The 25,331-nt window shown below is 40.1% G+C and overlaps 3 protein-coding genes across 5 annotated transcripts in view; 1 reads left to right on the forward strand and 2 right to left on the reverse strand.

Moving 5' to 3' along the window:
• Window positions 1-1,275: 1,275 nt before the first annotated feature.
• Window positions 1,276-2,621, reverse strand: fabp4a (fatty acid binding protein 4a). Its single transcript, XM_036566313.1, has 4 exons — window positions 2,463-2,621; window positions 2,058-2,233; window positions 1,830-1,931; window positions 1,276-1,542 (listed from the first exon to the last, which is right to left on the reverse strand). Exons 1-4 carry the CDS (start codon window positions 2,533-2,535, stop codon window positions 1,492-1,494), a joined length of 402 nt encoding a protein of 133 aa, XP_036422206.1. The 5' UTR covers window positions 2,536-2,621; the 3' UTR covers window positions 1,276-1,491.
• A 771-nt stretch (window positions 2,622-3,392) lies between these two features.
• On the reverse strand, window positions 3,393-5,796 carry mrpl53 (mitochondrial ribosomal protein L53). Its single transcript, XM_036565654.1, has 3 exons — window positions 5,696-5,796; window positions 3,782-3,894; window positions 3,393-3,594 (listed from the first exon to the last, which is right to left on the reverse strand). Exons 1-3 carry the CDS (start codon window positions 5,785-5,787, stop codon window positions 3,476-3,478), a joined length of 324 nt encoding a protein of 107 aa, XP_036421547.1. The 5' UTR covers window positions 5,788-5,796; the 3' UTR covers window positions 3,393-3,475.
• A 4,758-nt stretch (window positions 5,797-10,554) lies between these two features.
• Window positions 10,555-25,331, forward strand: part of pag1 (phosphoprotein membrane anchor with glycosphingolipid microdomains 1) — a 64,627-nt gene continuing 49,850 nt past the window's right edge. For 2 of the 3 annotated variants that reach the window (XM_036566315.1, XM_036566314.1), the window contains exon 1: window positions 14,645-14,872. The gene's annotated coding sequence lies outside the window, so the exon portion shown is untranslated. Of the gene's footprint in view, window positions 10,572-14,644; window positions 14,873-25,331 lie in introns of those variants that run through there. The other variant, XM_036566316.1, reaches the window with a different exon arrangement.

Consider the following 25,331-nt stretch of genomic DNA (forward strand, 5'->3'; position numbering starts at 1 on the left):
CCCCTCTCACACATAAACATGCCTGAGCCTTGCGTACATGTCCTTTTGGACCACTGCCTCGCATCATGGTGAACTCCCACCTTATTACACAACCAAACCATAAGGAGCAAATTAACCTCAACTCAATTCTGCCAAAAAGCATACATACAGCTGAAACACTGAAACAGCCACTGAACGTCTTTGAACTGGATCTCCTTTACAATGATAACAAATATCTCTGAAGCAAATCAACATCATATGTTCTCCTCCTCATCTCAGCATGGTCAGCGGGGGTGTTCTACTGCACTTCTGCAGTCCTAAGCTTGGTCCTGCTGAATTTAACATCCTCTTTCATTAGGACCACTCATTTAAGTGTTGTTTTCCAGAGCCACCTCCCACCATCTAAACTTTATACTGCATAGGCAATAGGAACAGGCATTGTGTTTCTTGAATAGAGTGTTTGGATGGTGCTGGCCCATAATATACCTGCTTCAGCTGTTTTTGCTGTTAGTCACAATCAGTGTATCTCCTCTTTTTTCCTGTCCTGGGAAAGTGGCCACCACTGGAACAGTTGATGATTTGAATGCAGGCCAAAGGGAGCGTTCCTGCAAGGACCCATGCTCTGGTTTCCTTGCGTATGCTAAAACTATGTGCAAAAAAGGAAATGTCTAACCAAAAAAAGGAAAGGAAAGCATATCCTCTGTGACTCACCACACAGAGCACTTTGACATTTATGTTTTCATTTGTGTTCTTACAGCTATATTCTATGTCAAAAGACATAATCATTTAATACTGTACTGCATGCACATATTTTGGTTGCTGGATTGTAAAAGACATCTTACTTTAGGTCATTATGATATTAAAATAAGTTTTCATTACCACTACTATAATAACTTAGTTTCTAGATATGTACTATACCAGGTCCACTGTCTTAGTTTACTGTTTTCTTGCTCTAAAGCAACTGATTCAACTCATGAAAAGTTCAATAATTCACTGTTAAGACACTGTTAATCTCACTTTTAAAGTCAGATCAGTACCAAAAACTCCTACACTGCAATGTTCAGTTTAACATGGATGTAAATGTCTATAACGGTCTTGGACATCAGCTTACGACCTTTATTTATAGCTAGCAAATAGAATAAGAGAGTGACTGGTTACAGTTGTTTCAGGATAGCTCTCCAATGGCTCTATTTGCATTGCATCTTCATCAGCTTGCATGTAAAAGGCTTCCTAAGCTTTGCTCATGCGTCCAAATGCAACCCCAAAAATCAGGCTATATAAAGTAACACAACACAGTTGAAGGCAAATGAAATCAGAACTTTATTCAAAGAACCACAATGAATAATGCTGAATGCATCTTAAAATACACTGCATGCATTGGCTTTGGTATCAATGAAAAAAAAAAGAACAAGAAAAAAACAAGAAAAATAAAAGGACTTTTTTTTTGTCTTATTGCTCATTGAACTGAGCCAGGCGTTCTTCAAATCACATCAGGATAACTTCATGCCTCTTTCACTCTTTCACGTACGTCCTCACTGCCACCACATCGCCCATCTTGCATTTCTGCAGGGGAAGAAATGCATAGGGTTTTTTTTTTTTTTAAGATTATTTGTTTGTGCCAAAAAAAATAGATTTTCAGGGTCTTGTGACAGTATCATTACAACCTGGTCTTATAACAGCATTATTACAACCAAATAACCCAAACACACCCTTGAATGTCATTACTTAAAATAACTATAGCCTAACTAATGTAGGATTCAGATAGATAGATGGCTAGACAGATAGATAGATGGATAGATGGATAGACGGATAGATAGATGGATAGACAGACTCTTATATAAAACTCTTACCGCTATTAATTTTCCATCGCTCACTTCTCTCTCTATTGTCGTCTCTTTGCCGTCCCAGGTCTGTTTTTGCACCAGTTTGCCATTGTCAAGGCTCATCACGGTCTGGACACAGAAAAGGAGACACTCCGTTAAGCCCCCACAAACAGGGCGGTTAGCGTAAACTAGCTTTCTCGGGGGAAAACAACAACAGCAACAACAACAACACTTCCCAGTTTAGCACTGACTGACCGTCGTCTTTCTGTCGTCAGCCGTGGTCTCCTCAAAGGACTCGTTCAGTTTGAATTTAATCTCGGTGGTCTTAAAGGTGCTCTGGGACTTCATGCATACGAGCCCTTGGTCGTCCATAGTCACTACAAGGTTGGGCTTGGTCCTGTTTCCTACCTGACGGGTGGCGAAACCCACACCTGAAAAACGTTAAACGCGTTCAGTAGAGTCAGAGCTCAGTAATAACAGTGCACAGCGGTCATTCACTGCTCTGCAACAGCCAACAGTTACAACAGATTTGCATTCAAAGACGAAAACTAATGAGCAGAAACGGAACTCATCAATCACCTCAACTCGTCCACAATTATTTGAGCAGTTACTTCAGTTTAACTTTAGTCTGTCAAGTGAGAAGAACAAAGTGGTCATTACCCAGAGCCTTCATGTACTCGTCGAAGTTCTCGCTGTTGACCATCTTCCACGTTCCCACAAATTTATCAACCATCTTCGCAGCTGATGTTGCGGTTGCTATAGCCACAAAGAGTCACTCAGAGACCAACACAACACACACTGCGCTTCTGCGCCGCGCCGCCGCCGTTTTATGGTGTTTCTACAGCACGTGCGCGATCGCACCAACCAATCAGCGTGTTAAACGTCACTGACGTGGCGGCCCACGTTCGCTGACGCACAGGGCGATGCAGAATGAGGGAAAAGGTTCCCTGAGTGAGTTTAGACCACAGAACAGCCCCCTAAACACAGAGCGCAGCTGCCTGACTTACTTCGACTCTAATGACCTGGATGCATAAAGACCTTTATCGACACATGAATGTTCACTATAGTTTTAACTACAATTTCTTCCAAAATCAAGGATATTAATAGGAAGTTTGCCCCCCTTTGCTGAAACAACGGCCTCTACTCTTCAGGGAAGACTTTACCCTAGATGCTGGAACATTGCTGTGAGGATTTACCTGGTCAGGTACTGATGTTGGATGATGAGTTTTTAGAAACAAACTCCATTCCAACTCATCCCAAAGGTACTGAATGGAGCTCCATCACTCCAGAGAACACAGCTCCACTACTGGTAATGCTTTTCTATGGAGTCTATACAAGCACTGCGCAACTGAATGGCTTAAAGTAGCTGACTTAACTAAACCAAAAGCTGTGTCTGTAAAATTCTGGACATATAATGTAGATTTTACACTACAAAATAACAATTCCACTAAGATTTCTGTTTATCTGTATGCCTGTTCATCTGCATGTCCCTTTCTTTCTCATACATAAAGAGATACACACAAACCAACTGTGAAGTTCACTAAATCATCACTCATTCTTATAAATCTAAACAATAACAACTGAAAGGCATTTGATTTGAGACAGTAGGTTTATTTAATGAAAAAAGAACATAAATAGGGCTACACAACATAAGAGACACACAAAAAGTACAGCTATTTCTTCCCTCCTGTTTTGGCCTGGGGATCTTTAGCCATGCAGCATGTCTGTAGGGCAGAAAGCATCTCTTGGCTTGTCAGTCTGGATCCTTTCATCACTAACCTTTCTCCATCCACTGTGGGAAAAAAAAGCATTAAAAAAAGGAAGCCACAGGAAGGAAACTCGCACACCTCCACATGTCCATAAGCTATTAGGTCACAAGTTACCAGGCCAAAGACTGCTACAAGACCATTATTACTTAAAGAGAAATCAGTCTGTGTCGGAGTGCACATAACGGATATTTACAACTTGAGTTCACTCACTGAATGTGACGTCAATCACAGGATCTGACTGGTCATGTTTCACTTCTGTTATGACTTCACAGTTCATATTAGTCGCCCTCGCCTTTTCAGATCCCACCAAAACAAGAAAGTCTCTGTGGAACAGAAAATTAGCATTAGTATGTGATCAACATATCAAAAGCTGTATTAAATGCTGTATGCATTTAATTGCCATATTTCTACAAGAACAGCAGATTTTACCAGTATATTTTTTCAGTTAACTTATTGGCATACAGTTAAGATAACTGTGTGAATGAAACTTTCCAAACCACAGTATGTTAAATTCCATTACAAATAGGCAGCTCAATGGTGAGCATAAACCTGAACTCTGTGTGGCAGCAGTTTTTAAAACCCTTAAAACCTATATGTGTATGTGGGCTCATACTTGAATTCCTCATTCTCATTAAAAAAAAAGATGGCATATATTATTTTATATAGATTTTGGAATGAATAACTAAAGACATAAGCCAAGAATTTAAGTTTTAATTTCCAACTTTAATTCTAGCAGAGATCACAGTGTAACTGACTATCAAACACCTACTGGGGTTCCTCATTACTGACCACTATACTGTCTCAATACTATCACAAAAGTTCTGGGAAGATGATTCAGGTCTTCTAGACACTTGACAGTTGCTTTACTTTCCTGTTAGTCACTAGCTTTCTTTGCCTTGAAAGCTTAAGAAATTTCTTCTGCATGCAAAACACATGATCCAAATCACTGATTAGTCAAGAACACAGTTGAGACCTTCATTTGTACCAACCCATGGCTGATACCAGTCAAGAAGAAGAAGTGGTAGTGATGATGCTGGTAAAGGTTCTAGTGCTTTATTTCATGCTTGAGCACACCTTCCTCATGACACCTGTCAGCATAAGCAGCAGAACAAATACTACTCAAGACCTCCAATACTTAATGGAATCTTCAAACACCATGATCATAAGCAGTGATTTCCTCAAGGAAGGAACTACAGACTTCATGATTTTTGTCATTCTTGTAACACTATGTTGTAGTATGAACCTATTCTTGAGTTGAGTGATTCTGTTTCAAAGTGTAAGGTAAACATTAATGTTAAACATCTATGAGTTATGGGAGACTTTTTTCCTTCTAAAGTACTATAATTTATCTGTTACTTCTCTAAAACTGTATTTTGCATTTCACCCCTCTACTTTGTTTTCAGCTAAATTTTTACTGTGTTTTATTGTTTTGTTTTAATCTCCACGTAAAACAACTTGTGAACTTTAAAAAAGGCGTTATATAAATAAAATGTATTTTTTTTATTACCACTACTACGACTACATCACGCGAACCCATAAGCCAAAGTTAACTACCACTGTCTCAAGTCGTTTTTACTCTAAGACAGTAAAACTGTCTGATTAGACTGTTTAGACACAGTGTCTGATATTACAGACTGTCTGCCACAAACCCAAACAGTAGTTACACTAGTCACCCAGCACAGCCAGGAGCAGCTACACCACACAGAAACAGAGAGAGTCTACAACATGATGCTATACGTCACTATATTCGACTCTGCAAATATGAGCAAATGTAGCTGCAGCAGCGCATTAAACACGCCCAGCTAACAGAGTTTCAGGATCAGGGATGAGGCTGTACTCGGCTTATCCGCCTGATTCTTGTTCGAATTTTTCCTTCCACCTTAAATAGTGCAGTAGTTACATTCTGGCGCTTCAGGCTTTCACTGCTGTGACTGCTGCACCGTTTAAGGTGGAACGGGAAAATTCGATGAAGAAGCTGGTGAATAAACTGACTGCAGCTACTCCAGCTTCGTGGCTCAGGGAGAGACGCGAACCCAACGAGTCAGCTTTATTATTCTTTCATTTCACAACGCATTAAGCCCAAATTTCGTAATTCAGCCTCCTGTAACAGCTTTATATTCTTACCGTGTGGCGCGGACGTTGGACTCAAAGGGGCAAAACTGTACAACTATTTTCTTGACCGCCTTTAACACCACGGGTCCCCTGGACGCGGCCATATTTCTTTTCTATAACCTTTGAACTACGGCGTTTTCAAATTCAAAAGGCTTCGCGGTACGTGTAGATCTTATAAGGTGACTTGTTTCTGCTGGATTTAATAATAATAACCTAATCTATCCTAATAATATGATTATAGTATTTGTTATAATCGTATCAACCTTTTTGGAGACTACAGACTTATTTTTCGAGATTTAATGTCATTAATTATCCTGACTGTGTTTGACGGTGTTGAACTCTTATTATGACAGGTGGCTTTGCTGAAGGATGAGTGAAATGCAGTTTGACCAATGAAAAGCAAACTGCCGTCCATGCCCCGCCCATATATGCAAATCAAACAACAGTACATAGTGCTCGTTCAGAGATCTCCTTTTCGTAAAAAAAGAGAAGAAAAGTCCTTTTCTTTTCTTAGACATCAGCGAGAAAACGATGACAAAACAATGCTTTTATGTTGATTTAATCTACTTATATACATATCTGATTTTAATTTTATTATTATTTTAATTTGTTTTGGTTCATATTCTCTGTAAACTTGACTGAGTTCAAATATGAAAAAAATGAAATAATTAAACGATATAGCTAAGAAGTGAGTTTATAGCAATTCTTGTGTCAGATTACGTTTGCTACAAATATTAACAAAATAGAAACAATAGACAATAGAAAATTCAATTTTGATTCTGAATAAACACATAAAAAGAGTATATGTTTTGCTACATGTTCATAGAAGGTATAACTGCTCATTTTATCATTTTAGACCAACCAGAACCAGAAGTTCGATGGCATTCATCCGAAGGTTTTATTACTGGACATTTATGGTTTAATGATCGTAAATCATTTGGCAGATTCAGTACAGCAATGACCTCCGGTGCCGGCTCTACCTATGAAGCCACATGAGTGGCTGGTTAGGGTCCAGTGGTTAGGGTCCAGTTGGGGCCCCTTAACAACTTCTGAATTATTACTGTACTATTATGCTGTCTTGGGGGTGGAGCATGTGTCCCTTTGCCTTTTAACGACTAATAATTTAACACAAGAACGACGGTAAAATGATATGGATCTAATTTAAACACATTTTAGCATCATTCATGATTCCTGCATGTTTAACTGCCCCAAACCACTGAAGTCGTGTCGTCATTCTGTGGTCAGTGCCATGCTCTTATGCCTATATAAAGAGCTATGGGTCTAAAAGGAATTTCAAAATTTCTCTATGAAGAAATATATAGAGTTGTTCCAAAGCTGATACTTTTGTCCTGAAAAGCTTTTGTCCTGTGAGCATCTTTCTCTCAAATATCACTGGATACTCTGAATTATGAAGTTGTTAAAGAGTCAAAATGTGAATATTACTAGATGTAGGCTAATGCTGCTGTGCACTGAACTGACGTCATTAGTCTGGCAGCCTCCTTAAAAAAATGCATGAACCAGCACCCTTTGCCATGTGGTAGCTCTACAAGCTGACCTGCATTGAGGCCACTGCTCAATATGGCCAGACTGAAATTGGTTTTCACCTATTTTAATACTCTTCTGGTCTTCCTTGAAGTAGACTGACAAACCACAATGAGATGTGACCACTGCTGAACGGTGCTAGCGAACGTGCGGGTATCATCAGTACAACAAAGTACCTCAGTGTTTTGAACATTTTAGTTTGTTTTTAAATTAATACTCAGCTTAATATCACTACTTAGACCCTGATAGACTGATTTAGGCTATCAACATGTCCTATTTATTCTTTTAATGCTGGTAAAATTTTCTGATGAGGACATTCGCCAGCTTCTTGTTCGAATTTTCCCGTTCCACCTTAAATGGTGCAGCAGTTACATTCTGGTGCCTAAGGCATTATAGTAACTGCTACACCATTTAAGGTAGAACAGGAAAATTTGAACAAGAAGCTAGCGAATAAGAAGCTGATTTCAGCTTTGTAGTTTTAATGCTGGTAGTATTTATGATAAGTTCATTTTAGCTATTACCATATCCTACCTAGAGGTTTTATGTACAGAGCTACCATGAGGAGCCTGGGGTCTTCGCATTTCCCCTGTTATATCAAAAACATGACTGCAAAATGTCAGAGGGCGCAATGAATGGGGGTGACTGGAGTTAAACATGTAAAAATGAAAAGTTAAATAGCTTCTAATCACTCAGCCAGAATTTTCTTAAAAAGTAGAAGGATGTATTTTACTGAAAAAGCAAAGAAAACTTACTTGTGTGTTTCCTTTTTTCTACAGCAAACGGGTTTTGGGCAGTAGGACACTAACATTGCTGCTACTGAGTGCTAATTGGTTGGCGAGCAAAGCAGCTCATTGGATATTCGCACTCACTGACATCATGAACGTACAAAAGGTGCCGCTTTTATGCTGTTCTGTGTTCAGGAAATGAATGTTATCTATGGAATTAAAAGTATTAATATTTAAACATTTATAAACTATGATTTTGTTCAAATGCTACATCTTAACCCATTCGTTTTGGACTCGCTCAGGAGCGCCCGCTAGCATCTGAAAACCTGGAAGACATTACAGAGAGGCAATTCATCTCTCTACAAGTTCTCAGGAGATGCATATAAATATGCTCTAAGGTAGAAAATTTCAACAAGCCTGCTTTTGTGTAGCTTAGTGACGTGAAATCTAATCTATCAAAATATTGTCATATTTGTATTTGACAGGAGTGTTATTCACAATTACTACAAATTGACTGATGGTATCTTAAAATAATTATAATAACACTATTTTGATAAAAGCCAATCTAATGGTGTGCTATGGTGTAATGTGAGATTCCTTGTGATGTTCTTTTTGAATACTGGTTGTTGCTGTAGTTAAAGAGATATGCTGTAGTTGGTATTTTATCATTTTAGTTCATGTGTCCCATTCTAACTTTGAGCATCTGCCACTCTAAGGCTCTCTGCATGGCCTTGCATGAAAGCATGATGTTTATAATGAACAGCCATTTACTTTAAACATGAGGAGTCACCAGTGAAATAAAAAGAAATTATATTACCTAAATATATAGTGAGTAAGACATTTATAACTGTAAAAAAAGCAATGCTGTCACCCCTGCCACCAGAGTTAGATCCAACTAAGCTTAGTAGCTGAATAAGCAAGAAATAGGCTGACTGCATGGTGAGACAGACCCCTGGATCATGAATGCTGAGAAGGTTATCTGTAAATTAAACTGTGACTTAATAGAACCCCAAAGAGAATTTAGTCATGAAGCTAGCAAGATGGAGGCCCCCCCAAAAAACCTGCTTAGGGCCCCTAAAATGTTAGAGCCGGTAGGGCTGGGCGATAAAACGATAACGATAAGTATCGCGATATAACTTTTCCTCGATAGAGCGATAAGACAGGTTCGATAAATGTTCGATATAATACACCATTCTCACACTTACACGTTTTAGCGAAAGCCCTGGTGGCGCTTTCTACTGCAAGGAAAGCGACACTACTATGCTGTCGCCAGGAGAGGGCGCACTTCCGACTTTTTCGACTTGATTAAAGAGGGAGGGGGCCACGAGTAAAAAAAGGGTCGCCAAATATACTTTAGCAACGGCTGAAACGCGGAGTTATACAGTCCCTGTCTGAGTGGATGTTATCGGCGACCTGTTCTCCTGTGACCGAGTGTGAGTGACGAGGTCAGTGGTGTAACTGTACTGTCCTACGGTGAACTCACCTCTTTCCATGCATGCTAACAGCTTTAGCGGTGTTAAATCACGTCTGCAGCTCCGTGTTACAGCGCCAAACCGTCATATTTTAGTATTAGTGCATTCTCGAGCAACGAAAGTGAAAGAAAGAAGTGGGTTCATGTTCGAAAGAAGACACAAAATCACCGCTTTCAGTTTAAACATGCCTAAAAGGAGGACTCTGTGACTGGTGTGAGAGATTCACACTGCAGATAATGCTTTTACACAGCGAGCGTCAGATATACTGCGGTTCACCCCTTAAACTACTACGGTAGCATAGAGAAACCCAGTCGTCGCTAGCTGGTGTCTGAATACTGTGATCTGCTCTGACATGGATGTGGTAGGAGTGACAGCAGTGACCTCCCGAACCGAGTTGACGTTGCTGAGAAACTAAAGAGTTTAGCTCTGTTGTTGGCCACTTGTTTAGCATTTGTAACGGGGTAGCCGAGCGCTCGTCACCAGACCGCTAAAAATAATCTGTTTTCTTTCTTAAATCATGACTATTACAAAAATTGCAGTTGTGCTTTTCCAGCTGATAAAAACAGCTCAGAAACTCTCTCCCACTCTTCCATGACAGATTTGTGAAATGTTCCACTGTTTGCCGAGTGTTTGTCATGATCGGACCATAAGTGATAGTTTAAAACCACAATTAACCACCCAGGAGCAAAATCAGCCTTCAAACGGGAAAGAAATCATGATTTGACATTTATCGCGATATGTATCGATATCGAACGATATGAGTTTTGTTTATCGTGATAACGTTTTTGGCCATATCGCCCAGCTCTAAGAGCCGGCCCTGACTACCTCAGCCTGTACATCTAGCCTTTATAATAGGATGGGTATTATAATGGGCATGTTCCTTGGACATGGATTAAGCAGTCTTGGAATAAGTTACAGTGCCAGTGGTGAATCACTACTGGAAATTGTTTTAAATCAAGGCTTAGGCTTAATCTATGTCTTGGAAACTGGCCCACCGTCTATTATCGAGGGGCTTCGTTCAGTCAATAATGCTCGCCTCCACTAGATGGCGCGAGTTGATCGCATTTTGCGTGCTATGTCTATTCAGCGTCTCTATTTGGAGTTTTTGGAAAGCTGTTGTTCTGTGTATGGAATCTGTACTGCGGCAAGGTAATTACTTTCTAAATAATTTACTGTATAAAAATGATAATCATCATCTTTTCACCCTGTTTTAGTTGTAGCTCACATGCTGCACAAGCCGTTTCCCTAGGGGCAACATGCCATAAGAAAAGAGTTTGCTATTGGTGGTTCTGTTTCCTGGTTCTTTTCCTCAAAATGTCAACCTTGAGCTTTACTAAATAAGATATTAGTGCTGACAAAAAGCGTAGTAGACAAACAGAGAAAACTATGTTCTTAATATTCTCGATTAATTAACAATTACAGATGATTTAATATGCAGTAGTGCATACAATGGGATAAAGAAAGGGCAACAATATATAGAGATGATATAGAGAAGGCACGTTATCTGTATCCAATTTGTCTTTTCTACTCAGTACACCTTTGTTAGAAATAAAGGTTTTGTGCAGGTACATTTTTTGTTCATCAAGGTACAAACAATGTAAATGTACCCTCAAAGGTACAACAGTGGTTTTAAGGTCCAATTGTGTACCTATATAAGTTTTTCCCAGAGGAAAAGTACGTATTTGTACTTTTTCACAACCTAATGTTTTAAAGACAGAACAATAAAATAAGAAGCCTGGAGACGAGACGGGGTGTGTGGAGTCAGTACAACTTAAAAAAAAAAAATCATTTCAATGGATTATGGTACAATTATGTTCCCTGACTAAAGGTACTGATATGTACCCTTGAAGGTACCACCCCAGTGACAAGAGGGGCACTGCCCCAGTGGCAGTTTCATACCTTTTTTTCTGAGACTGTACTTTGAAATCCAGACCCATTTGCCTTTATTTCTTCAATTATTCTACACATATGACAATTTTCTCTAAAAAAACTCTCAAATGTAGCTGTGAAAAAGACATTTTACCAGCCTGTCAAAGTGTTTTGAGCTCTTGTTCACACTTGTCACACCTAAATACTGCACTTGTCACGCAGTGAGGTTTTTCTGAAGTTGTGAGAAAAGGCATTCTCACCCCCCCACACCCTGCTTTTCCACAACTCTACCACATGTTCTTCGTAGTTTCTGATGACCAAGAGTCTCTTTCCTGAACAGGCGAGCACACTATGCATTAGAAGCCCTATATTTAGACCAAGGGCTGAAGACCGTGCTTCCTATGAAACTCCCTCTGAAAGCTGGTTCCTCTTTTGAAAAACAATAATGGTGAGTAGCACTCAGAGCTGCTTTATGTTTTCCAAAATTAGTCAAGCCTCTAGATACACCCATAAACAATGCACCAGAACTCTCAAGAGATGAGGTCAGCCTTTAAGAATAAGGGTTAAAGGCTGTATTTTTGATGCAACATGCTAAATATATTTTCAGCTGCTGACTCACAACCTCAGTATGGCTTATAGGTGTATGGAAGGAAGCCAGAACACTGTCAGCTTTGTTTATTCAATTTAGTGAGTTCGGCAGGACAGTGCTAACCCTCAAGAAGCTGTCTCAGTAGGTATGATATCAAACATCATATGTGCAATAACAATGGCGTGTCCTAGGAGCAGGCCATGCAGTAGCATGCATTCACAGTGATCAAGTTATGAATGGACTGGGTTTCCCAAAAGCATCTTAGGTTGAAGATGATTCGTAAACGGTAAAGTGAGCATCACTCTGAACACTGTCTCCATCTAGTCCTGACCATTTGCAAGATTCTGAGAAACTCTCACCTTCCTCATTTATTATTGCTACTTTTGTCAAACTTTCAGTTCAGGCTACCTGGTAAGATCCGTAACATTTGTGCTAATGGTATAAGAAGCCCAGACATACAAAGGAAGTAGCACAGAGGAGTACATTTGAAAAAATAAGAAATATCCAAAAATAAATTGGCTTTACAAGATGCTCAGCGCAGACATGTTTGAGAACTGACAAAAGACACATGTAGGTTAGTTTCAAGCAATCAAAATGAGAATTCTGGAAACTATTTTCACAGTAATCGAACCAAAGAAATCTTTTAGCCACTCCACAATGGCAGGTTAAAGCAGCAGGTTTTCATGTCTAATGAAATTAACCCCACCCTTTCAACCTGCAGCAGTTTAGAGCTGCTCTTTCAGCCAACAGCAGTTCAGTTCCACACATTCAACCTACAGCAGGTTAGCTCCACCCGTTCAACCTACTGCAGTTTAGCTCCACCCGTTTAACCTACTGCAGTTTAGCTCCACCCGTTCAACCTACTGCAGTTTAGCTCCATGCATTCAGGCTACATCAGTTCAGCCCCACCCACTCAGCATACAGCAGTTTCGCTCCACCCCTTCAGCCTACAGTGGCTTAGATCCACCCATTCAGTCTACAGCAGTTTAGCTCCACCCCTTCAGCCTACAGTAGCTTAGATCCACCCATTCAGCCTACAGCAGCTTAGATCTGCCCATTTGGCCTGCAGCATTTTAGCCCCACCCATTCAGCCTACAGCAGTTTAGCTCCACCCATTCAGCCTACAGCAGTTTAGCTCCACCCATTCAGCCTACAGCAGCTTAGACCCGCCTACTCAGTCTATAGCAGTTTAGCTCCACCCATTAAACCTACTGCAGTTTAGCTCCATGCATTCAGTCTACAGCAGTTTAGCTCCACCCAATCGGCCTGCGGCATTTTAGCTCCACCCATTCAGTCTACAGAGGAGGTTTTTGCGACTAATAAACTAATGCTAAAGCTAACACTAGAGCTTGTCAGAGCAATGTTAGGTGCTGAGGAGAAATCAGCGTCTTTTCCATGAGGTCTTTCAGCAAACTTCAGAGAAAAAATACAAAGAATGGTGTGTGTACGAGTGCATTAATTATCTTCACACAGAATGTTTCAGTTACAAATGTGAGTGCTGAACAGTCCTGTTTAATCTGACTGATTTATAAAACTGTTTGCAGCCAAGAAAAGATAGCTTTAGCTTTTAGCATGAGACAAACTCCACCCTCCATATCATAAGGACTGCAGTAGTTAGATATTATACTTTTCTCAACCACAACTTTCCATTAGTCTAATAATTCTGACTCATTTATTGCCACCGCTGTTCTCACTGCAGGTTTGATCTGAAGAGTTCCATGGTGTTTTTCTTTCGCTTGACAAGAAAGGAACAACGTAGAGACAATTGTGATTGGGTTGAGTCTGTAGTGCAGATCTGAATACAGCGTCTCTAAAGCTCCTTTCCCAAAACTGGAGCCGGGTGCTGCCGCCACAATATATAAATATACCAACATCAAACCAAAGAGGATGAAAGGGGGGTGGGGGGCTGGGGGGTGGGGGTGAGGGTGGCAGTTTTACAAGAGGGTTGAGTTTAGTTTTTTTTTTTTGACCAGGGGATGGCAGCTGCTTGCATCACCCCTTCAAATGAAGCCCTATGTTTTTCTTGAAAACTGTACACAGTTTCTTCAGCATGAGTGAAGTCACCTTGCTCCACACATTGATTTTTTTAGTCTATTTTTATGTGTTATCTGTATACATGAACATTCTTTTTTACACCAATATCATATGTATCATTGGCCTAATGGAAATATCATATTGTTCTGGGGCCTAAAGTGCATCAACTGGTAAAAAACCATAGAATCCATTTAAGGTTTCTGTGGGTTCCTGGATGGTATTTTGTGTTTGCCTGATGGGTTGATACCACAGCATAAAGGATTTGAATGTTTTAACAGGTGTCCTGGGACTGATACTAGATGCATTAGATAGCATCTAAAGGTGTCCTCGAGGAAACTAGTGGTCTCTAAAGGTAAACATTAAGACGATTCCCATTAGAATGATTCCCATTAGACTGTTCTGTTAGATTTAATGGTCTTTTCTCAGCAGGGTCCAGTCCTGCAGTCTACCTGCACTGCACAACTTTTGTTGTCCTTCCTCTGACCAACATGAGTCACATCACTAATTATTAATCCCTTTATGAGCTGAATCAGGAGCAGGAGAATCACAAAACAGAGGAGCGGTGAAGGCCACGAGGGCCAAATTTGTTAAACAGTAAGCTAATTCTTAGCATTTTGCACTCGTTGAACGTATACTCCAAAAGACTACATATCCCAAGAGTCATTGCGGCGGCTACTTGCTAACCACAGCGATGTATCACTCCACCCCAATCGCAGGCGGTGGGGGAGTGGCTTGGCTGCAGTCTGCTCCTCTACACCGGTGTGCTGGAGCCACAGCGCAGTGCTTTCCGTGCTACAGCATTCAAAACCGCAGAGAGGCTCTTGCGCTTGTGTTTCGTTTCACCCTGAAAGCGCAGCAAGTTGCCGTTTTTTCTTGTAGGTTTCGACTGTCCTCGGGACGACGGAGCCGAGCTTATTCCACTGTGAGCTGTTGGCGGGTCTATGGATGGTCGTTTTGGGTGAGTGGGCTTAACATCGCTTTCTGAATCCCTGAGAAAGTTCATGTGGAGCGAATCTGCGGTAGCGGTGGTGAGTGTGATGACAGCAGAGAGCTGCGATAACTGAGGTAAAACTTACCGCGTGTGTGCTGCGTGTGCCGCAGCAGCGTGTCAGTCGCAGTGCTGTGTTGGAATTCATTAGTGAATGAGAGTGAAGCCCACCGACACTAAACTGATGGAATGATGATGGTATCAGGGTCGACCGGCTCTGTGTTTTGGTGGTGTTACTCAGCATTTACTGTGAATTGCAGTACAGTTGTGACCGTAACTCTGTGGCTAATGGATGAGGAGATGCTGGCAGATACCGAGGTCACTGATGGAGTTGATAGCTGCAAGCCACACCAACTAGATGAAGCTTAAATCAGCTTCTTTTCCGCCAGCTTCTTCTTCGAATTATCCCGTTCCACCTTAAGTGGTGCAGCAGTTACGCTCTGGCGCCTCACTCTTGCTGCGCCGTTTAAGGTGGAACGGGGAAATTCGAAGAAGAAGCTGGCGAATAGGAAGCCAAGTTCAGCCTCGTACCAACTGGTGGTATGAAAGCTCAAGCTCATCAGGACAAGCTATTGGGCCGGTTCTTTTTCATATAAATGCATACATACAACATGTATTAGAAGTGATAGTAATGATCCGCAGTATGATGATATTTTATCGTTATCGTGACAAATTGCGTCACAACAGGATTTTCTGAGCATGTCGTGGATTTTGTCAGTGCTTATGGAACACCTGCCAATTAGAGATCACAATTAGTCCTGTTCGATTGAATTTAGTGCAGCATAGTACTTGAAATGTTGAATAAAGTAAAATCTACTTGTATTTATTATTTTGTAATCTTTTTTACAACGTGGCACTACAGTTTTGCTGATACATTTTAAAAAACCCAGTAAAATGAAATATCTTACATATATACATACGTATATTATACATATATGTTGTGAAATGTATATATACACACCTTTGTCCTGTCAGTTCATTTTTCATCTTCTTTCTTGGTTAAATGTTAATCATCGACTTGTGGTGTCCCTTATTTGTCTGGACAAGATGTTAGTTAGCAGTTTTAATATTTACAGTGTAGCGTGAAAGAATGTGCGGTGTCAGAGTTTGCATAGTACTTACCAGCCTTCCAGTCTCAAGTTCAAACCGCTGAAATGTTCATTTCATGTATAAATGCAGCTGATTTCTGCATGATTTCTGCTGCAGTGACCTCCACCATCGGAAGAAGTCAGCAGGTTTAAGTAGGATCACACTGGATTCTTATAAAGCTGCTGGTTTCCTCTCATCTCTCAGGGCATCTAGAAACAAAACAGTGGGATTGAGGTCAGATGGAGGGATGTGCTGGGGGCCTGCCCTTCAGTCTTATTAGACCGATATTACAGCCTTGGTTGGAAGAGTGATGCACTCTGTTGGCATTATATGCTCTGCTGTGCTGGAAGGTTTCGCCCACTCAGTGACTGCACCTGTCCCTCCGGTAGGGAGTTTGCAACACCTTAAATCGCGCCAATGACATGTACTGATGTGTTTATAAGCAGCAATACTGAAAGGTTCAAATTGTTCTAGAATATTTTTAAAAGCTGCAACCTGGATCTGCTTTAGAATCACTCCCAAAGGGTCTTATTGCTCTGTGAGACTTAGAAACAACTGACAACCACAGCTCTGGCGATACATTTTATTCAGCACATCTAAATGTCAAGTGGAGGGTAGGGAGATATCTTGGTTTCCCTCAAATATCCTTAAACCTCTGCGGAATGAAACTGAAAGCTGGCCAGAACCGCTGGTGAAAAGTTCAACTGTTGCGTTCACGGCACTGTAATTTGCAGATTGAAATATTAATGAGCTTCTTACAACTACTGTGGTCATGCACCATGAGATGAGCAAGTTGATGGATTGCGCTTTTGTGAGATTGAGTCTCATTTGAGGCTTTTTTATATTCTGGTGTTGTAGTCGTACGCTCTGCCTGGTTCAAGCCCAGTGGTATTCACGTGCCTGGATGTTTCTCCAGCTGGAAAGTGTTTTCCGTAACAGGGCTTCTCAAACGGGGCTTAGTGCTCAGCAGGGGGCTGCTGAAAGCTGCCAAAGTGGGCTTTTTGGCACACAATGATGGATCGCATGCTTGAATATAGTATTATCTTGAACACATGAATGAACATGCTGTGTATTAGCATTTAACTATGTCCCAGTGCTCAAGATGGGCCATTGTGTTTCTCTCCGTTGGTGGCGTATGTAGATATTCTGTATGCTGGACTCAATGAGGAGCCTGTATCTTACATTTTTCTTGTATTTTCTTTCCCTCAGGTCCACATAACAATTTTGGACTTATGTCATAATTCATTTTTACCCGACCTTTTTGTAGCCTCTCTTTATCCCTTAAAATTACTTATTACTGTGTCTTTAAAACACAGTAAACAACATGTGTAAATGATCTCTGTTCAGATTGGCTACCCTGTATTGTGTCTCATTCAAAAAGCAGTCTGGGCTGAAACACTCCTGAAGCACTTAATTGTGATTGAGCTTAAATGATGAAGGCTGAATAGTGGGTATATGTAAATGTGCTGTTTTTTGTGACATCACAAAGACAAATAATTAAAAAATGGTCTATTTTTGCTTTAAAAATGGTCTATTTTTGCTTAAAACTAAATTTATTTACAATTTACTTTGTCAAAAAATTTCAAAAAGGAAAGAAAAATTCATTTTTCCAACATATGGGACCTTTAAATTGGATAGAATTACTATCAGTGTTGTTAAAGGGTGAAATAATAATGTGTAAGCAGTGAATGAGTGTTTTTCATTACTCAGTAAAAGCATGGGGCATCCAGACACATTCAGGTTGGTCACTTTTAATGTTTGGCAACTGCCCAATAAATGACCTAGACACCACAGTGGCCAAGCGAAGAGGCAGTATTCAGAGCTGTTGGAAGTACTGTTCTTCTTGTTAACTCTGTCTGCATAGCTACAGATGGATTGAACATGCATTCTAAAATAAATACAGGAATATATGTAGTAATTATGGACTAGGTACAGTTTAATACAGTAAGTGAAAATACCTTAGACACGCCTCAAATGGACCTTCTGATGCATCGAGTGACCGTATAAGCTACTGTTCATGGAGCTCTACAGTGGAGGCCTAATGTTTCTAAATATACAGTGTATGCATCTCTAACAGGTTATCTTTGTGGGACAGTTGGACATGCAGAAAGAGACTAAATGGAACAGACAAGGCCTGCTCCCAGTGAGAGATGCTTAATGATGTTCATTAGATGAAGCATTGATTATGCCATTGGTGGTGCACTTTAAAATCCTCTCAAAATTATTGACCCTTGCTGGATTGATTTTTCATTTGCTCTGAAAATTGGAATAGTACTCATTCTCCAGCTTCTAAATGCCATAGTGTGCTGATAATTTAAGGTAAAGGCCATTCTAGAGGACACTGTGTGCTATTCGAATGTCATTTGCTGTGCCCTCTCTTCAAAAAACCTCTTGATGCAAATATATCACATAGAAGTTCCTATTTCTGGCTGCTGTTAGTACAGAGAGATAATTTGTAGACACAGATGCGGAAAAGCCATATGCCAGATAGTAGTGGAAGCAAAGCAAACTAATTTGAATTGGGGAATTTACCTAGTGCCTCCAAAAAGATCTGTATGATAAGAACACAACGTCAGTAGTAAGTGTTCGAGAGAGAATTGTAGTATCGTGCGTGAACATCATTTCAAGGGTAACATTTTGTCAAAAATAACTTGGGGTTCATTTCATGCAACGTGCAGTATTCATGTTAAAACATTTTGAATGCATGTCGTTTTTAATGCGGAAGTAGGAGTGAAACCAAATTTCTCCTCAGCAGTTTGCTGAAAGAAGTGTACTGAATGCAGACTCCAAGTTCAAAATGCTACACATTCTGAAACCAAACAATAAGTGCTATAAAACTGCATCTTATATCTTAAATCCTAGATCATTCAAATGCTTCTCTATGCCAATTTACTCGTACAGCAATTTCAAACGTGATTTTCCAGTGAAACCACGTTGAACACTGCATGTTATTTGTACGTAGTGTCCTCAAAAATCCAAGAGATTGGGGCTTTAAGCAGTGAAGTTACTTAAGTTTTGTAACATGTAGTAAGTAATGCACAATAACATAATTCACTTTTCATAACTAAATAAAGAAAACTCAGCCAGATAAATTTCTGCAAACCATCTGAGAAAACGCAACAGCTTAACGAACTTTTTTTGACGCAATTTTACTTGAGAAATTGACTGAGAAAGGGAAACATCTATAAATTGTAAACTGGCGACAACTTAGTCAAATGAAATAGACATATCTATTTCAATCTAAAAATATCCCCATATTATTTGTAGCCATATAATGACTAGATCATACTTTTGTATAAATACAGGTGAAAGGAACTAAGGCATTCTGCTCACTCAGAGAGCGGCTGGGCCAGTCTTTTGGACTCCTGACCACAGATGGCTGTAGCATCATCAGGATTTGAATTCAGGTCCAAGTGGTAGGACACATTCCTCAGCTTAAGTCTCATTTGTGCAGTTTACTTGGCTGCTGCTGTAGAGCTCATCTACTTCAGTATTTCCCTAAGAGAAGTCTGCATTGAAGAATGTTTCATATGAGACTACTTTGGTAAATGTTTCGTAGGAAACTACACTGACGAATGTCTCATAGAAGTGTACTTTGGTAAATGTCTCAAAAAAGTCTACTTTGATAAATGTCTCATCAACATAGGGCTGTAGTCAACACCACCTTTGTTGAGTCCAAGACAAGTCAAGACCATGTCCAAATGAGAGCATGACTGTGTCAAGATCAAGAGCCAAACAAACTGAGTCTTTTTCAAGACCAACCCAGAAGTAGTCTGCTTGTGAACTGCTTCCAGTCCAGAATTCTTGATCATTTCAGATTTTTTAATGTAGTCATTTAAAGATGAGTTTCACCCAGTGGGGAAAGAAAAAAACACAACTGAAGATCTTTTTTAACAGTAGGTGATCTTTGTTGAGACCATAGACTACATTTAGCGAGATCAATGCCAGTGTCCAAGACAAGTCAGAGTACAAATACTGTCAAGTCTGAGACAATAGGAACAACTTGAATATACTACAGCACAACATCTACTTTGATAAATGTTTTGGTAAATTTCTCATAGAAGTCTATGGAAGTTTATAAATGTCTGGTGGAAATCTACATTGAGGAATCTTATTGAAGTCTGCTGTGGTAAAGGCCTTTGTAGGTTTCTACATTGAGAAGTGTCTCAATTCAGGAGTGTCTCGTAGAGGTTTATATTAGGGAATGGTTCGTAGGAGTCTGCTTTTGTGAATGTCTTAGAGATGTGTACTTTGGTAAATATTTTGTAGAAATCTACTATGAGGAATTTTATAGAAGTCTGCTTTGTTAAATGCCTCATGGAGGTTCAGTTTGGTAAATGCTTTGTAGGTTTTTCCATTGAGGAGTGTCTCACAGTAGTCTACATTGATAAATGAATTGTAGGGATCTGCATTGAGGAATCGTATTGAGTAGGTTTGTGAGTTTATATGTTGAGGAGTGTATCATAGAAGTTGGAGAGTGTCTTGTAGAAGTCTGCACTGAGGAATGCCTCAAAGCAGTCTGCTTTGGTGTCACAGAGAAGTGTACTTTGGTAAACGTCTCACAGAATTCCACTTTGGTAAATATCTCCGGTCTACTTGTCTCAGTTCGTGCCAGATTCATTCCATGATGCACTCGTGAAACTATTCAAGCAATGTATTTATTTTCACACAGGAGAGTGAGGTTATGGGAAAGAATGTTAGAAAACCACTGCATAGTCATCCTCAAAAAACAGGTGAGAGCAGAGAGCAGAGCTTGAGTCATTAGATTTGTTTGACCAAATCCTCGTGTAAAATGCCATTCCTTTCAGGTCTCAGACGCAGCACCGCAATGATGATTCACACCTGCTACCTGTTATATGCAGCGCTGACAGTGTTACACGCTCGTCCAGACATACAGCAGGTCTGATCTTGCCCGATGCTACACGCTCTGTTATCAAGCAAGGGGCCCATAGCAATTTTTTCAGACAACAGGGATGTCTGACTCGTGGCTGTTATTTTGTTGGCTGCACCCAGTTTGCACAGCACAAATAGAAATTCCACAGTGTAGGGGTAGCACTGGATTTCTCAAGTAAACACAGCAAAGGTAATTAAAGCAAATTGGCAGAGTGATGCAGGGAAATCAGAGGTTATCCCGGGGGGGGGGGTTCATTTCTTGAATCAGATACCTCCCTGCATCTCTTGACACATAGCGGTCTCGCGCTGTATGTCATTAGCCTGTCTCATGGCGGAGGGGCTGCTGTGCATGACTGGCCTTTTACAGTAACACACCATACGCTCACGATTTTAACCGTAAAGCCATAGGCAATACTTTAGATGGATTACTGACCGCTCCTCTTTGGGTGTGACTGCTGTGTGTCATCGTCTCATGCCAGTAATACAACTGAAGTAGTATTTCATTAATATCTTTTTATCTGAAGGTCATTGCATAGTTATGTGGTCTATAAAACTGAAAAAAAAAGGAATCAATTTGTCAAAACAGTTAAAATAAATGTACTGATGGCCTGAGTGAACATTTGGTTTTCTTTTTATTGTCATCTTTTTATCATAATTTTATTATTATTTTATTTAAAAATTTTTAAAATATAGTTTTAGTTATAATCACTGTCAGGAACAGCACTGAACAATGTCCAACCTCTCTACTGTTATGATTTCAGTGAAATAGTGGGCAGCTGAAGGAGCCACTACAGATTCTGTGTTAAAGCAGCACAGCCTGGAGGGCCCCCTGAGGTTCCAGTCCCCAGAAATTCTGTCCATGTGGAAAGATCTCCCACAGGCGTAGCTCCATTTGTATTAGATGATACAGCATGCTGACCAGCTCTGTTTCTGCTTGGTTGTGTGATACATTTATCCCCAGTGCTGCACTGAAAGTCTAGAGCAGCAGCCTGTAGCAGGGGCCTCCGGTCCTCACGCCATTGCGCCGTGTTTCAGCAGGCCGCGGATTGTGGATTAAGGTTTGCACAATACATTGCTAACTATTGTCACCATATTGGCCTTTGCTGCAGTATGTAAATGAGCTCTCAATGTAAATGAGCATCCTGTCTAGTCACAAATGCTCTGTGGGTTCTTTGACGAATCAGGCTACTCACATGATCCAATGGACATGAACAGCTATAGTCAAAATAATGAAGGCCAATCTTTGACCATGTTACATCAAGTAGTTCCTCATCAGTGTGACTTTATTACATATTGAAACATAGTGCTGGATTATATATATCGTCTGTATAAAACTGTTCTAACTTAGTGTAACACCTTTAGAAGGCAGCGGTGAGTAGTGTTTGTTTATTTGCTCTCAAGCTGTGTCTGTTGTCAGTTGGAAGCTACTTAGTATAAAGGATATAAGCAACATAGCAAATCGGCCAATATGTACTAGTTAAACAATAAAAGACAATTATATTGTCAAACGCAATTAATATGCAGTGAAAATGATTTAATGACTGTGACAGACCCAGTGGTGCACAAACGCAGGTCTACAGCCTGTACCCACTTCCAAGGAATGTGATTTCCAGTAAACCCACCTAAAATAGAAAAGAGGTCTGTGTCTTTATTGTGTGCTTGATTTTGGCACCAAGGAGGTGGGAAGAGTGCTGAAGTGAGGTGTTGATTGGTGCCAACGTTTACTTACTTTGGTATTCAGACACTACAATAGCATAGGATAGCATAATAAATTCACAATGCATTGTCACAGCTTTGAAATGCACATGGTCACAGTTTTGCATAACAATATAACAGTGTCACAGGGCATCTTACACCCCTAATTGACCGATAACAAAGCCTTAGTTAATTGCAGTTTGTCCATTGCTGGGTGTTTCAGATTATTTTGAAATAGACAGTTTAAAATGTATAGAAACTAAACACGTAATACTTTTCCTTTAATGGAAGAAAACAGAACAGAACAAAACAATACAGTCCAATAAAAATAAGCTATTCTTTTGGCACGAAGCACCAATACTCAGGATATATGTGTTCATTATCTTTATTAATGCATATTTAAATGCCATCTGATACCCTCATATTGTGATACTGTATATCTACATAGCTCTGTGTTTGCAGTTTGGGTACTTTGTCTATGTTGTGGATAAAGGTTGGGTGTAATGTTGTTCTTCTTCCTTTCAGTTTGTGTTTTGAATGCAGCATCAGGTGTTGCGGTCATGTGCACGCAGAATGTCGACTCGCGTCCTCCTTAGCTCTCCCCCTGCAGCCGTGGCACATGACTGTGCCATACAAATGTCTTTCTGTTCTGTTCTTTTTCCAGAGGAAGCGAAGGGGAGGGTTTATTTATTTACTTACTAGTCTGTAGCTAAATGGTCACAGAGCGAGACAATATGTGTGTTGTCAAACAGAGACACATGAGGTCAGGTTTCTAATGCGCTGAACCAGCTGAGGTATGAATGAGAGCGATCAGATGAGAAATGCGATGACCAGGAAAGTGGCTCTCATCAATCTGGAGCGCAGGGTGGACCACACGCATCAAGCTTTCAGCTTTCCTTTCCCTAAGGCCTGTGCTGGAACTTCCCAATCACTGTGATCTCTGGTGAACATGGTCTTAGATGGGTGGAGAGCGAGAGAAGGACAGACAGAGAGAGAGCACGTCTGATATTTTTTTTGTAGTAACTTCCCAGCATGCTCTACACAAAATGCACTTTTTCACAATTAGGCCGTCCCTCCCTCTTCCTGTTCCTCATAGGTTTTTAGGAAATGGGGCTTGTTATCTAGAGAGGGCATATTAATAAAAATCCCAGAAAAAACAACACGCAGCTAACAAAGGGCTGCCCAGCCAACAGATGTTTGTGCTAAAGCACCTTCAAGGAACACCCATTCATATGGCTCTGGGTTGGAGTACCGTAAGTTTAGATGCTGTTAAGAATGGGAAGTTTACTTAACCCCTTAAAAGGCCAGGCCCAAAGTGTTATTACACACTTCTATAACCTAAGAATAGCTCAACCAGTTTGCATTAAAGTCCCTGTAGTTACTGAATAATAAGCCTTAGTATGTAATAATCCTGGGATTTTAAGGGTTTAAGAAAGAACTCACCAAAAACAAAACAAAACAAACCCTCAACTCTGACACCGTCGCCACAGCATGTCTAAATCAGTTGTTTGTTACATGAAGAGACACACGTGAGAAATTGCCATGCTGAACTTTGCTCTAAGAGCTGCTTCCTATTCTGAGAACTGAAAAGTGAAAGAAATGCATGTGATCGAGAGCTGTCACTAATAGAGCGATCTACTGGTTATTTTTGACAATTAATCAAGTAATTCTCTTTTTCTTAAACAGGCCAAACAGTAAAAACAGGCTTTATTGACTGATAGCAAAACATGCACTGCCTTTCATAGATTTCAGCAAGACTGAAGATGTTTTTGAAAGAAATATAAAAAACACCACCATAAGGTGCCAAAAAAAGCCTTCATTTATTTAATTTCCAATCAAAATTGCCATTAAGTACAAGATATTCATTTTTCAGGAGATATTTCTGAGAAGATTTGATCTAAGATTATCCACTTGCATAAGGTAGTAGGACATCTAAGCAAAAAAAACAAAGTGAAAAAAATTGGATGTTTCAAAAGTATGAAAAGTTAGAGAAGTGAGATTCCTAACAGCAGTTCTGGACTTGAACAATGGACTGACCACTCCAGAGTCCAGACCTCAGCATCATTGAATGTGCTTGAGAATACTTGGATCATGAGAAGCAGAGAATGCAACTAACTTTTAAGACTGAACTTGTGGAAGTGTGAAAAAATATCACTTCAAAAAAACTGAAAGCAAGTCTCCTGAAAAGAAGCTGTAATGAAAGTAAAGGGTGGAGAAACTAAATAGTGAAAAATTAATATTAGTTGTTGAGGCTTGTGTATATTTTATAGCTGCAATGTTTTTGGCATTTTTCCTGACGCTGAGAATGAATCACTTATACTTAACGCCCACTTTGATTGGAAATTAAATAAATGACAGAGCGTTCTCTGACTTTGCACAGTACTGTGTGTGCCAAAAGTGAATATAAATGGGTGTGTCCAGCTTCTGTTTCTTACTGGAGACAGAGCGGAAGGAGGGATTTAGGTCTATATTATGCATCAAGTTGACAAATAATCACAGATGATTCATCGAGAAGGTAAACTGTTTGTCCAAAAGTTTGTAGGCATTTGCTCATCCAGTGTTTTTCTTCTGAAATCAAGTGTGTTAATAAGGAACAGCCTCTACTCCTCTGGGAAGACTTTACTCTGGATGCTAAATGAGAATTTCTTTGTATTCGGTCACAAGAGCATTAGTGAGGTCAGGTACTGATGTTGGATGATTAGTCCTGGAACACAAACACCATTCCAGCCCTTCCCAAAGATATTAGGTGGAG

This window comes from Colossoma macropomum, unplaced genomic scaffold (genome assembly GCF_904425465.1).
Source record: "Colossoma macropomum unplaced genomic scaffold, Colossoma_macropomum, whole genome shotgun sequence".
Taxonomy (NCBI): Eukaryota; Metazoa; Chordata; class Actinopteri; order Characiformes; family Serrasalmidae; genus Colossoma; species Colossoma macropomum.